Raw genomic sequence first — 13,892 nt, 5'->3', positions numbered from 1 at the left:
TTATATTTGTTTCTATTAGAAATATATGGGAAAAAGTTAACATCTTATCCTAGCTCATCAACATCAATATCTATGTTGACATGGATTTATAGAAAACATTCTCAGTACTCTAAGTGGCGAAGACCTCGCATCACTAGGGAGTCACCAGCTGGTCCCAAACACTTTGCTGCCAGCACTGCCCCTTTCACCTGTATGTCTTACCTGATACAAGGGTTTTCTGGGCAAACGTAACTGGGCTGAGTCATTCCTTGTACTTTCTGAGACTCGGAAGCAGTTAATGGCTTATTTGTCTCTGTTGCAGGCGCCTTCTCTTCTTGTTGCTTTGCGTTAAATAAACAAAATTAGTATCCCTCTCATGAAGAAAATGCCAGCTATTTTTAAAGTCTTAACTCTAATATCAGCTTTACTGTGCTCTTTTAGATATCCACTAACCATAAAATGTCTATTGTTGAAAGAACCACAAGTCTAATAATCATGTACCTAGTCTGAGCTAGTTCTGTTATACTCGGCTAGACAATGCCAGACAGACACTGAATTTCTTTAGTTAACCCCATTTTAATGGAACATAACTAGAATAGAAGGCTAAACTTAGAATTAACGAAACAATACTTAGAGTATAATTAATGTTGTATTCTAGCTTCACATGCCATAGATTCCACTTGAAGTCACCTTTTAAATTACTTTCATACTCAACGTTGTTGCTACTGATAGCTAAGAAAGAGTTTCTGCTGATAGAAATTCTGAACAGAGGCTGGGAGAACTTAGATGATGCTGAAATTTGTCTTAGTGAAGGTTAGCTTCACACAGTAAAAAAAGAAAAATTACCTGATCACCTGCTCTTTCTTGCTGAGTAGTCTGGATTTCTTTTAGCTTCTTCTCCATCTCTTCAATCTGTTTCTGCATCTCTGCTCTCTTCTCTACACTGGTCAGGAGCTCAGCTGGAAACAGTTTAGTTGGCCGAGATGTTACTTCTCATAGCAGTTCATTCTGCCAAAAACTGCCTTTGAGGTTCATGTCGCATATTAATCATATAGATGAGAAAGACTTAAGTGCAGCAAGGTCCTCCTGGGGTCTAGGCACATTCCATGTGCAAGCACAACTGAGTACCCAGATTTCAGTAGTGCATAAAGTGCTCGGGCACGTGATACCACCACGCACATTTGAGGGAAACAACACACACACACACAAATTAATGAGATAATCAGTGATAAAAGAAAATAGTGAGAATGTGTGACATAGGGTGGGGAATGACTGGCCTGTGTGCCGTTTAAGATCCATGAAATCATTTGTTCAGGTCTTGCCAAAGCTACTGCAGAAGGAACTCAAAATTCTATAAATCTATAGTGGCCTAATTTTTAAAAAGGATTTATTTATTTTTATTGGAAAGGGAGATGTCGAGAGAGGAGAAGAGACAGAGAGGAAGATCTTTATCCGATGACTCACTCCCCAAGTGACCACAACTGCTGGTGCTGCGCCGATCTGAAGCCAGGAGCCAGGAACTTCTTTCCAGGTCTCCTACGCGGGTATAGGGTTTGGGCCATCCTCCACTGCTTTTCCAGGCCACAAGCAGGGAGATGGATGGAAAAGTGGAGCTGCCAGGATTAGAACCGGCATCCATATGGGATCCCGGTGTGTTCAAGGTAAGGACCTCAACCACTACGCTATTGCGCCGGGCCCTGGGCTAATTTTTAATTGACAACTTTTTGTGCAACTCACAAATGATGTTATACCTATCTAAATGGTCCTTGGCAGAAATAAAAAATATTCCCCACTGTGGTATGGAATAGAAGTCAGTGGCTACTTAACACCAGTGATCAGAGAGTATCATTGACAAACATTACAAAGCTATAATCTGAATGACAAGAGAATAGTCATACAAAGGTCTGGGCAGATTCTATGCTAAATTTAAAATGTCTGTTAGCACAGGTGAATGCATCTACATCTGAATATGGAGCTCAGGTGAAATGTCAGAGATGGGGAGATGAATCTGAGAGGCCATGGCTGGGAGACAAACAGGAAAAGTTGTGAACAGAGAAGATAACTGGGGTTTCTGGTACTCTATCCCAGGTCTAGGGAAGAGGTCCTAGGGAAACAGGAGAGCAGCAAACAGAGAGGGAATATGCAACAAGAAAGAAGGCAAGAGAAGCACTTCATGGAGAAACACGACACCAGCTGTGCCAAACAACCTCCACAGCCAAGAAACAGCCCCTGAGCTTGGCCATGACCAGAGGCGTTTCACTATAACAGAAGGAACACTTGGGGGAGTAGAGATCACAGTTCTTAGGAAAACAGAAGAATGAGCTGATGGATGGAGAAGAATATGGAGATACTGGAGGGGTTTATCTTTTTTAATGGAAATATATATTTCTATTATGATATGAATGGCTTAGTAGGAAGGGAAAAATAACACAGATGCAAGAAAAGCTGTGAGAACCAAATCACTGAGGTGAGTGGGGATGAGTTCTAAAAACCAAACAGAGAAATCTTAACAACTTGGACAGAAAGATGTGAGCTGTAGTATATGGGTACAGATTACAGGTAATGGCAAATTTGGTGGTGGTAAGAAAGTGGTGCTATCATTAGATTGCTTCAATTATCTCAAAGAAATATGAAGTACGATCAAGCTGAGATGGTCTACAAATATGAGAGAAAACTAAATTAGTTGTACAGCAGACAGAAAAAACTGGGGAAATGAGGTGAAACTACTAGGCAATAGTGAATGTTCATTAGAGGTTTGTAGCCATAAACTTTAAATGATATACATGGTTGCATCTGAACTGCCTGAATGCAGGTACAGATGTAACCAGGGTTGAGGTTTTGCAGGCACATACGCAGGGACCGAGGAACAAAGGAGGTAAGGGTTCTTGCAAGGAATGATTATGACTGACTATGACTTTAAGCTGTAACAAAAGAAATCAGCACTTAAAGATGGTAATGAATAATAAAAATGGATTGAGCAATCTCAACGAGACCAAAGAACTTCAGAAGTGGAGTTCTAAAAGAGAAGTTAGTGGTCAAAAAATAGGACCTTGTAAGGAGAGATTTCTGTAGTGGTATAGTCACCAGGTGATAGTCAACAAGGGGGTGATAGATAAGGCTGAGGAAGAATCACAGGAGGGATGGTGGCTCAATAACTGAGAAGTTATGGATGGTATAGGCATAGAAAAGAAAGATACCCAGGCTGGTATTATGGCACAGTGTCTTGGGGGTTTTCCTGCCAGCAGGCCTCTAAAACCACTGAGGGGGTGAGGCAATGGTGTTCAGCAGCCGCATGAACCACCGGAGACAACCTGATCAAGCATGTTCATTTATTGTAACGAAAGCACAAACTTATATAGACTAAGAAAATGGAAGGTCGAAGAGCAATTCTCGACAGTCCTCCCACCCAACAGTGGCACTATAATTGGCTAGAAGGCACAATTACCTCTCTAGACCCTCCAGTCAGACATAAGTCACATACAACACTCAAGGCTGGTAAGTAGGCTGTGGGTCATGTACACCAGGTAGGCTGGCAGGTAACATGGGCCACATCTGCTTATCAATGAAGTCCCAGAACAGCTCATCTAAGGACAGAGAAGAGAGACCGGGGTGCAACCCACTGCTCTTGCCTGTATGACCAGTGAACAGGACATGTTGAGGTCTTAGTTAACTGAAACCACAGTCAGGGGTTCTCTCAACCCCCACTCTGTGACAAGGTGTGCTGTGGGTCTGTGACCTCCCACACAGGCCAGCAGGCAGAGATCCAGGGGTGATCTCCCACAACAGTGAGCTAAGATGCCAACTGCAATCCTGACATTCCATATCAGTGCTGGTTCTGCTTCCAACCTCTCTGCTTCCAATCTGGCTCCCTGCTAATGTGCCTGGGGAGGCAGCAGAAGATGGCTGCCACCCAGGTGGGGGACCCAGATGGAGGTCCCAGCTTCAAAGTGGCCCAGCCCTGACAATCATGACCATGTGCAGAGTAAGGTATGAGATGAAATACATCTTCTCTGTCTCTCCCTCTCTTTTTCATTGAAAAGCAAGATAATAAGCCAGATGAATGAGAGACTTACAAGTCAAAAAGAAATCGCTAAGGAGACTCAGAAGACAGGAAAAAGAAGGAACACGAATCTAAAAGAAGCCAGAATTTTTGGAGTAGTGGGGAAAAAAAAAAGTTTGGGACCAGCTGTGAGAAGAATGACCTTGTGCATAAGTCCAGGTTGTGGCCTCCTCTTTCCTTGTATCCATCTTTGAAGCCAGGCTTCAACAGAAATAAAGAACCAACAGTTAGGGGCAGACACTAAAGTGTAGTGAGTTGGCCCCCACCTATGAAGCCAGATTTCCATATGGGAGCCTGGCTCACTTCCTGGCTGCTCCACTTCCAAACCAGCTCCCTGCTGATGTATCAGGTAGGCAGCAAGTAACAGCCCAAGCACTTGGGTCTGCCACATACTTGAGAAACCCCAAGAGTTCTTGGCTCCTGGCTTCAGCTGGCCAGACCTGACTGTTGCAGTCATTTGGGGGCTAAACCAGCAGATGGAAGATGTCCCTCTGCCTCTTTCTGTAACTTTGCTTTTCAAATAAATAATTCATATTTATAGGTATGAGGACTCACAAGAGTACAAACCATTCAGATGGAAATTTTAAGCTCATAAAGTAGACTTGGAAACAAGTACTAAAGAAAAAACATTCAGACATCAATCAATACTTCTTTTCAGATACTTAAATCCCACCAAACTGTAACAGTCCTTTTCCGAGTAGCTGAGGATAAAATATATTTTCATCTTATTTCTATATTCTTGCTATAGTTAGGATCTTCCTTTAAGCAAGTAACTTTCACCTCAAACAACAACAAAAAGAAAACCTTGTCTTTTTTTTTTCCAAGTCAAAGTCATATTTACTCTCCTAACCCATTTCTTTATTGCAGTGAATCTCATTTTTAGAATAGAAGTCTTTTGAGAAATTTTATTAATTTATTTTTATTACTCTTTATTTCACAGGCAGAGAGACATCTTTCAAATTTCAAAAGTGGGGACTGAATCAAGCTGGGGCCAAGACCCAGCCACCTCAGCTATCACCACCACTTCCCAGGAGCTGTGTTATCAGGAAGCTGGAACAGAGAGCAGAGCAGAACTCAAACCCAGGGACTCCTTACTACACATGGGGCTCAGGTGAGGGCTTAACTTTTGCCAGATGCTCACCACTGGTACACATTTATTAAAATGCTTTCTTTGTAGGTATTTTTATTTCATAGCCTAGATACCCAAGTTGTAGTTTTCATCTATTATTTGGACCTTGAGCACTTCTGTCAGTCATGGTAGGCACTAGTTGATGTAAAATAAACACATTTTAAATTCACTAACAATTTGCTTTACGGGAATTTAGAGAGTTGAGCTATAATAGCAGATTATTCTGGATATTCATGTATAAAAGAAACATAACTCCTTTTCTATTGATACAGATCTTAATGACAGTGTCCAAAGGGGTGACATTTATTTGTGGACCCTCTTCCAATTTTTTTCTCAAAGCTGTCCTTACTGCCCTTCATTTTCAATGCCTGACAGCCTAAGTGTCAAACTCTCCACTTTGTAGCCCCTTTCTGCTCTGCTGCCTTCCTCCTAGCACTCCAGGCCCCAGAAGCAGAACAGATTTCATTATAGTAACTTTCCCAATTCAGTGCAAAGCTTCTCTGAACTGACCCTTAACTCATTGTAACTCACAGCAGTTACAATGCTACGTGGGATGCCTGGGTTCAAGCAAGCACTGATTTTGTCTTTGGAGAAATTTTAGGCAGAGTGAAACAGGCAACATTCAACATTAGGAAAAGAACTACAGGGGGAGGCATGGTATGCACGTACATGCCAGTTCAGAGACACAGGACAGTCACAGAAAAATCACATAAGGCTAGTAATAATGGGGCAGCTCCCCACTTAGAGCTTAACCTAACAGCTCAGCTTTGCTAGGACTAAATTATTTCCACAAACTTGAATTCAATCACGCACCTTCCCTTCGCTCTTTTAGTTTCTTCCGGAAAACCTCAGCCCGGATTTCTTCAAAGGAGAACTCCCCAACTCCTGCATAAATCTTCTCCTTGCAATACATCATTTTCTCTTTCTTCTCCCCAGACTCTTGCTGATGACTCTGAACCCTTTGCAGTGGGTCTCCTTCTTCCTTGCCAGGCTTTCTGGTGCTTAGGACATGGCTTATACTGGGTTCAATTTTACATGGTGTCCTAAAGAAGCAAAGTAACAACTGTTCACTACAGCCACTAAAAAGGGGTTATTTTGATCAAACACAAAGATGTTTCAGTGACAAGCTATATATATGTGATCCATTAAGAAAACAAAAAACATAAATGTAAGAGACTAAAAATAATTTATCAGGGTAATCAGAATACCGCGTCTGTTAGGATGAGGGAGGAGACCCTGGCATAAGTTAAAATTGTCAAGTAGCTTATTTTTATAGGTAAAAATAAACCTTAATACCACATTTTGAAGGAAAGAAGTTAGCTTACATAAAATATTAGTGCTTCACAATTTAGCACTCAAAACAATTAGTATTAAGAATGTAGCACTGCCAACCCTGAAGACTCCTAGATCCTCACCAAGGACTATCAGTACGAGCTCTGAGGATTGCATCCCAACCGCCAAGGAGACCATGGGGAATTGGAGTGCCTTCAGAGGCTGAGAACTCTGAGGTCACCCACCTCCATTTGGATCTCCCACATGGGATAGAAGAAGCCCAAATGCTGCCTTGTAGGATCCAAGGTCATCGGAAAGGCAACCAGGAGTACTGAGGGGTCTTCAGAAACAGAACAGTAAACTTCCTTCGGGACTAGGGAGAGGAGCTTTCTCTGGTCCTTGCCTGGTGTCGACTTTGGGTCCCCACCCTCTCTCGTAATGACCATCAGGATTGCTCCAGAATCCCCTCAAAACAAACTAACAAACAAACAAATAAAAAAACTAGAATAGATAGACAGAGAACAACAAGGAAAGTTTAGAAACAGACAGGAAACGGTCAGTGAGGATGCACTTATAACTCACTGGGTGGGACACAAAGATTAGTTACTCCTCACTAGAGTATTGAAGATTTCTCTGCACACCCTTCCTAAAACTGTTCACCTAAACTGTTGACATGTCTTGTTAGAGTTACAGAGTTAGACTACCCGGAAAACAGCCAGGTTCTGCAAAATCATGCTTCAACGCTATAAACTACTAAATACTAAAATTAAAATAGATGTGAGACAGCTGAATAGTAATCTATAGCCATTTTAAGGTGTATAGAATCCAGTTGTATATAAACTAATAATTGAAATGTCAATGTAGAAGTCATAGGATGTGGTCCAGAACTTGCATTCCTTTTTTCCTCTCTTTTAACATGTTGGTTACTCAATACCATGTCAACTAATTCCATTACGTTATAAATTGTTACTGATGTAATGTCGGGGCTTTTAATTGATTGGGATGATACTCTGTGGCCTCTACCTTCAGACCAAGACGGTCTCCCCAAGAAACTGTTGAACTTATCTGGACAATAAGATGCTGGACTCTATGCTTTGTGGATGCTTGCAATGAAAGAATCTCAACTGAATTTGAACTGTGGTAATGCAACAAGGTGGAGGAATCCACCATTGCGGGGGTGGAGTTTGGGGAAGGGAAGAGGGAATCCCAGTGCCTATAAAACTGTGTCACATAATGCAATGCAATCAATTTAAAAAAAAAAAAATGTAGCACTGGGGCCTGGTGCGATAATGTAGTGGTTAAAGTCTTTGCCTTGCACATACATACCAGGATCCCATGTGGGCGCTGGTATACTCCTGGCAGGCCCTGCTTCCTATCCAGATCCCTGCTTGTGGCCTGGGAAAGCAGTTGAGAATGGCCCGAAGCCTTGGGACCTTGCACCCACATGGGAGACCCGGAAGAGCTCCTGGCTCCTGGCTTTGGATTGGCTCAACTCCAGCCATTGCCGTCACTTGGAATGAGTCATCGGACAGAAGATCTTCCACTCTGTCTCTCCTCCTCTCTGTATATCTGTCTTTCCAATAAAAATAAAATAAATCTTAAAAAAAAATGCAGCACTGGGCATGGTGCAGTAGTCCAGCAACTGAAGTCCTTGCCTTGCATGTACCAGGATCCATATGGACACTGGTAGCTCCACTTCCCATCCAGCTCCCTGCTTGTGGCCTGGGAAAGCAGTCGAGGACGGCCCAAAGCCTTGGGATGCTGCACATATGTGGGAGATCCAGAAGAAGCTCCAGACTGGCACAGCACCGGCCTTTGTGGACCAGTGAAATCATTGGATGGTACAACTAACTCTGTACATCTAACTTTCCAATAAAAATAAAATAAAACTTAAAAAAAATGAACCACTAGGAAAACGATGACAGGAAGCTCAAGGATTGCTATTGAGGGTGACAGGAGGGCAGTAAAGACTGGAAACTTCAGTCAGGACAGGCAGATGCTCTCACTTTGGCCATATATACTTCTATTTATTTATATATATAAAATTAATTACAACTTAGATTCACGAAATAACCATTAAATAAGTTTCCCAAAAGATGCCAAAATCAACCATGTTTTATACACTTACAAAGAACAATGTGAAACTGAAATGAACAATTGCAAGGGTTAGCTTGATGGCTCAAGTGGCTAAACTTCCTTTTTTTTTTTTTTTTTAAGATTCAGTTTTTTATATTGGAAAGGCAGATATACTGAGAGGAGAGACGGAGAAGAAGATATTCCATCCAATGATTTACTCCCCAAGCAACAGCAATGGCGGTGCTGTGCTGATCCGAAGCCAGGAGCCCAGAGCCTCCTCCAGGTCTCCCACGCAGGTACAGGGTCCCAAGGCTTTGGGCATGCTCGACTGCCTTCCCAGGCAACAAGCAGGGAGCTGGATGGGAAGCATGCTGGGATCTGAACTGGCACCCATATGGGATCCCAGCACGTTCAAGGGGAGGACTTTAGCCACTAGGCCACTGTGCCAGGCCCTGAACTTCCTCTTAAGCAACTCATATGTGCAGTGCTTTGTGTCCCAGCTGCTACATTTGTGACCTGGAGGAAGTTCCTGGCTCCTGGCTTTGGATTGGCTCAGCTCTGGCCATTGTGGCCACTTGGCGAGTGAATCATCAGAAGACCTTCCTCTAATAAAATCATTTTTTTTAAAAGATTTATTTATTTATTGGAAAGTCAGATAATAGAGAGGAGGAGAGACAGAGAGGAAGATCTTCCATCTGATGAGTCACTCCCCAAGTGACCACAATAGCCGGTACTGCGCCAATCGGAAGCCAGGAACCAGGAACCTCTTCCGGGTATCCCACATGGGTGCAAGGTCCCAAAGCCTTGGGCCATCCTTGACTGCCCTCCCAGGCCACAAGCAGGGAGCTGGATGGGAAGTGGAGTTACTGGGATTAGAACCAGTGCCCATATGGGATCCCAGCGCGTTCAAGGTGAGGACTTTATCCGCTAGGCCACGCTGCCAGGCCCTAATAAAATAATTTTTTAAAAATTTATTTTTAAAAGAATTTCTAGGCTTTTAAAAATACTGAATACTACAGAAAAGTTCCCAGGTACTCTTCTCCAAACCTTACGCAGTTTGGCTTTTTATTAACATCTCTTTAAAAAAAAATAAGATTTTAAGATAAAAGAAAACAATCTTCCTTCTGCTGGTTCTCTCCTCAAATGCCTACAGCAGTTGGTCTGGGCCAGGCTGAAGCCGGGAGCCTGGAACTCAACTCAGGTCACCACACGTGGTATAAGAGAGAACTCCAGGACTGGAACTGAAGATAGGGAGACATAGCACCAAGGAGGCCACACACCAGAAGGTAGAAACAAGAAAAGCTGTGGCAGAGAGTAAACACAGCAGCCTCAGTTAGAAGTGGGTAAGGGCAGCTCTTAGGCTATTCTAGATAAATTCAGTCTAGTGTGACCAATGCAAGAAGGTAAAGTGGAGATGCAGAGGCCAAATCAGAATGATAACTTGGGGATTTCAGCCCAAAGGTGATGGGGAACATGCAGAAGATTGCACACATGTACTACAGCGCTGTGAGAGCACTGAGCACAGAGGGGCATGACATTGAAGGACTGGGACAGAGAAGCCAAAACAATTATTCAACTGTGAAAAAAAATTAATATTATTTATAAAAGTTACTGCTACACAGAGCAAAAAGAAAACGACACATTATTGGGTGGGGGAATGTGCAATTTTTATTACAGATTTAAATTTTTTTTTTTTATTACGTTGCATTAGGTAACAGTTTCATAGGCTCTGGGATTCCTCCAATTAACTGGTTTTCCTTAACTACACATCAATAAGATATAAAAAACCTTAAAAATGTGTTAGCAATAAAATGAGACACGAAAAAGAATTTAACTTTTTTTGTTACATGCTCTCTTTTTTGGGGGGTAATATGTTCCTTTTTTGGTACCTTTTTTTTGCTACAGTTTCTCTCCCCATCTTTTTTTTTTTTTTTTGCTACAGGTTCCCCCTTTTTTAATTTACTACATGTTCCCTTTCTTGGCTAGAGGTTCCCTTTTTTGGGTACAGGTTCTTTTGTGAGTGTGCTACGTGTTCCTTTTTTTTTTGTACATGTTCCCGTTTTTAGTATACTATCTTTTTTTTTTTTTTGCTACAGGTTCCCCCTTTTTTTGCTACATGTTCCCTTTTTTGGGTACAGGTTCCCCTTTTTTATTTGCTACATGTTCCCTTTTTTTGGTTAGAGGTTCCCCTTTTTGGTACAGGTTCCCCTTTTTTATTTGCTACATGTTCCCTTTTTTTGATTAGAGGTTCCCTTTTTTGGGTACAGTTCCCCCTTTTTTTATTTGCTACACGTTCCCTTTTTTGGCTAGAGGTTCCCTTTTTTTGGTACAGGTTCCCCTTTTTGGTACAGGTTCCCCTTTTTTTTGCTACATGTTCCCTTTTTTTGATTAGAGGTTCCCTTTTTTGGGTACAGTTCCCCCTTTTTTAATTTGTTACACGTTCCCTTTTTTGGCTAGAGGTTCCCTTTTTTTTTGGTACAGGTTCCCCTTTTTGGTACAGGTTCCCCTTTTTTATTTGCTACATGTTCCCTTTTTTTGGTTAGAGGTTCCCTTTTATTGGTACAGGTTCTTTTTTGTGTGTGCTATGTGTTCCTTTTTTTGTACGTGTTCCCTTTTTTAGTATACTATTTTTTTTTTGCTAGAGGTTCCCCTTTTTGTACAGGTTTCCTTTATGTGGTACACGTTCTCTTTTTTTACATCTTCTCATTTTTAGTACATGTTCCCTGTCTATGGTACATGTTCCCTGTCTATGGTACATGTTCCCTCTATTTTGCTACAGTTTCCCTTTTTTTGGTACAGGTTTCCTTTTTTGTTACATTATTCTTTTTTTGCTACATGTTTCTTTTTTTGGTTACATGTTCCTTTTTTGGTAACTTTTCTACACTACACTAATTTCAACATAATCCATGTTTCAGCAAAGCAATCTGAAACTTTACAAAAATTAAACATCTATAAATATAATGTTACCAATTTTTATAAGGGCTCACATGATTTTATTTTTTTTTTAATTTACTTTTATTGGAAAGGCAGGTTTAAAGAGAAAGAGGGAAAGACAGACAGGAAGATCTCCCTGAGTTGCCACAACAGTGGAAACTGAGCTGAGCAGATCTGGAACCAGGAGCCTGGAGCTTCTTGGGCACCGGGTCCCAAACTTTTGGGCCATCCTCTACTGCTTTTCCAGACCACAGGCAGGAAGCTAGATGGAAAGTGGAGCAGCTGGGACATGAACTGGTGCCCAGCTTTCTGCAGAGGCATACACCAAGAGGCAGGAGCTGATGGCTCACATAGCTAAGCCCCTGACACATACACAGGAGATCTGGATTGAGTTCATAGCTGCCAGTTTCTGCATAGCATGATCCCAGCTGTTGATGACATATGAGGAGTAAACTGATGAATGGAATATCTCTGTATATTTTTCCCTAGGTATTAAAAAAAAAATCTAGAAATAAAACTTACATAACTGGTTGTTGTGCAGTCTCTTCCACATATGGAGTAAAACTGGGACGTGCAGGGGGCTCAAATGCCATAGCAGCTGCACTGCCACGAGACTAAAGAAAACAAAAATTATCACAGTTTCACATTCTAACACAGCATATGCAGAACATGGCTAAATATTCAAGAGGGGTTAAAATATTCCTTAACTCTACAACTGATGTCTTCGGAACTTTGGTAAACAAACACACTGGATAAGAGTCCTTACCCTGTATTGTGAACGTCTGTCTATATTCCAAGGACCTGCTTGCAGCTCATTCTCTTTGGCCCTGGCCACAGGGCGTGCTGTCCACGGCTCAACTGAAGGCTTGGCTAACTCCACTAGAGAAGCCTCGCCCGTGTTTTCATCAAAAACTGTAATTCTACAATTACTTTGCATAAGTTGAGGAACTGCATTTTGAAGGCCTCTATTCTGGCTTGGAGCTAGGAGAAAAATATTAAAATGAATATAAAATTATATAATTATCATTTAAATGACAGATAAATTACATCTATTCTTACTCAAATCAAGAATATTTATATTTCTATCACCATGGAATAAAAAAGTTTTTAAAATATTAAGAGTCTTTTTTTTTCAACACTTTTTTATTTTTGCTCTATCCATTTTCCTTCTTTCCACCAAGTACTTCCAGTCTTTTATCCAGAAATTCTACATATTCCTTCAGTCACCAGCTTAATATCCAGTTTTATCAGAAATTATCATAAGTTTTTATTCTTGGTTCTAATCTTTCTCCTCAGTGGAACTCTGCAGTTTTCTAATAGTTTACTGCTCTCTGAACCTTCTGTTCAATTTTTCTTTGAACCTGAAAATCCTCTAAAAAAATAGTCATTGTTAATTTTTAAAAAATGTTTATTGTTGATTGTTGCAAGATGTACAGAGTCCAACTGTTGCCCTCTTTTTTTTTTTCAATATTTAATTTTATTTACAAGGCAGAGTTATAGAGAGAGACACACACAGAGATCATTCCCTAAATGGCCGCAATGACTGGAGCTGAGCCAATTTGAACACCAGGAGCCAGGAACCTCCTGCCAGTCTCTCACACTGGATACAAGAACCTGAGGATTAGAGCCATCCTTTGCTGCTATCCCAGGCCATAAGCAAGGGGCTCTATAAGTAGACTTGGACCAGCGTCCATATAGGATGCTGGCACTGCAGACAAATGATTAGCCTGCGTTAGGTATGGTAGTGTAATAAACTAAGTGTCTGCCTATGGTGCCAGCATCCCATATGGATGGTAGTTCATGTCCTGGCTGCTTCACTTCCCATCAAACTCTCAGGCTTATGGCCTGGAAAAGAAGTGGAGGATACCTCAAATTCTTGGGCTCCTGCATCTTAGTGGGAGACCTAGAAGAAGCTCCTGGCTTTGGATTGGCTAACTTCTGGCTGTTCTGGCCACTTGTCTCTCCTTCTCTCTTAAACTTGCCTTTTAAATAAAAATAAAATCTTAAAAGTGCATACACACACACAAAACCTGCTAGAGATTTTGATTTTGATTTTATTACACACTATTTTATATCATCTCTCCTTTGACACCTTCTTTTTGCTCCCCAGTGCCCAGAAAATCAGGACTCTGTCCACCTGTATATTCATCAATTATTTGTTTCTCTAATTTGCCCCTCACCAGACACTAAAGGTTTTCCCAAAGAACATGTAACTCGCTTACCCTTGAGAGCACCTCCGACCCGGCTGATGGGCGCTCTTGCAGTCTTCTTCCCTTTGCTCTTGAGTTCGGCCAGTGTGCTTCGCTGTGCTACAGAAGCTTCCAAATCGTCCTCCTCGGGTTCTTTCTCAAGCGCCAGCAGGGCCTGTCGAGACACCCGAGCTTGGAACTGTCTGAAGTGAAAGAACGGACAGTGAACCTTTGGGGACAGGCCCACTACTCA

At 41.7% G+C, this 13,892-nt stretch overlaps 1 protein-coding gene across 1 annotated transcript in view; it reads right to left on the bottom strand.

Annotated features, from left to right (window-relative positions):
• Positions 1-13,892, bottom strand: part of BUB1B (BUB1 mitotic checkpoint serine/threonine kinase B) — a 62,173-nt gene that overhangs the window by 26,172 nt on the left and 22,109 nt on the right. Inside the window, exons 6-11 of the mRNA XM_040969514.1 lie at positions 13,673-13,842; positions 12,217-12,431; positions 11,973-12,064; positions 5,982-6,211; positions 826-938; positions 202-320 (exon numbers count right to left, since the gene is read on the bottom strand). Coding sequence (XP_040825448.1) covers positions 202-320; positions 826-938; positions 5,982-6,211; positions 11,973-12,064; positions 12,217-12,431; positions 13,673-13,842 — 939 coding nt within the window. The remainder of the gene's footprint in view (positions 1-201; positions 321-825; positions 939-5,981; positions 6,212-11,972; positions 12,065-12,216; positions 12,432-13,672; positions 13,843-13,892) is intronic.

The sequence above is a fragment of the Ochotona curzoniae genome, unplaced genomic scaffold (genome assembly GCF_017591425.1).
Source record: "Ochotona curzoniae isolate NIBS_2020 unplaced genomic scaffold, NIBS_Ocur_1.0 scaffold_4701, whole genome shotgun sequence".
Taxonomy (NCBI): Eukaryota; Metazoa; Chordata; class Mammalia; order Lagomorpha; family Ochotonidae; genus Ochotona; species Ochotona curzoniae.
This window is presented reverse-complemented; position numbering and strand designations above follow the sequence as displayed.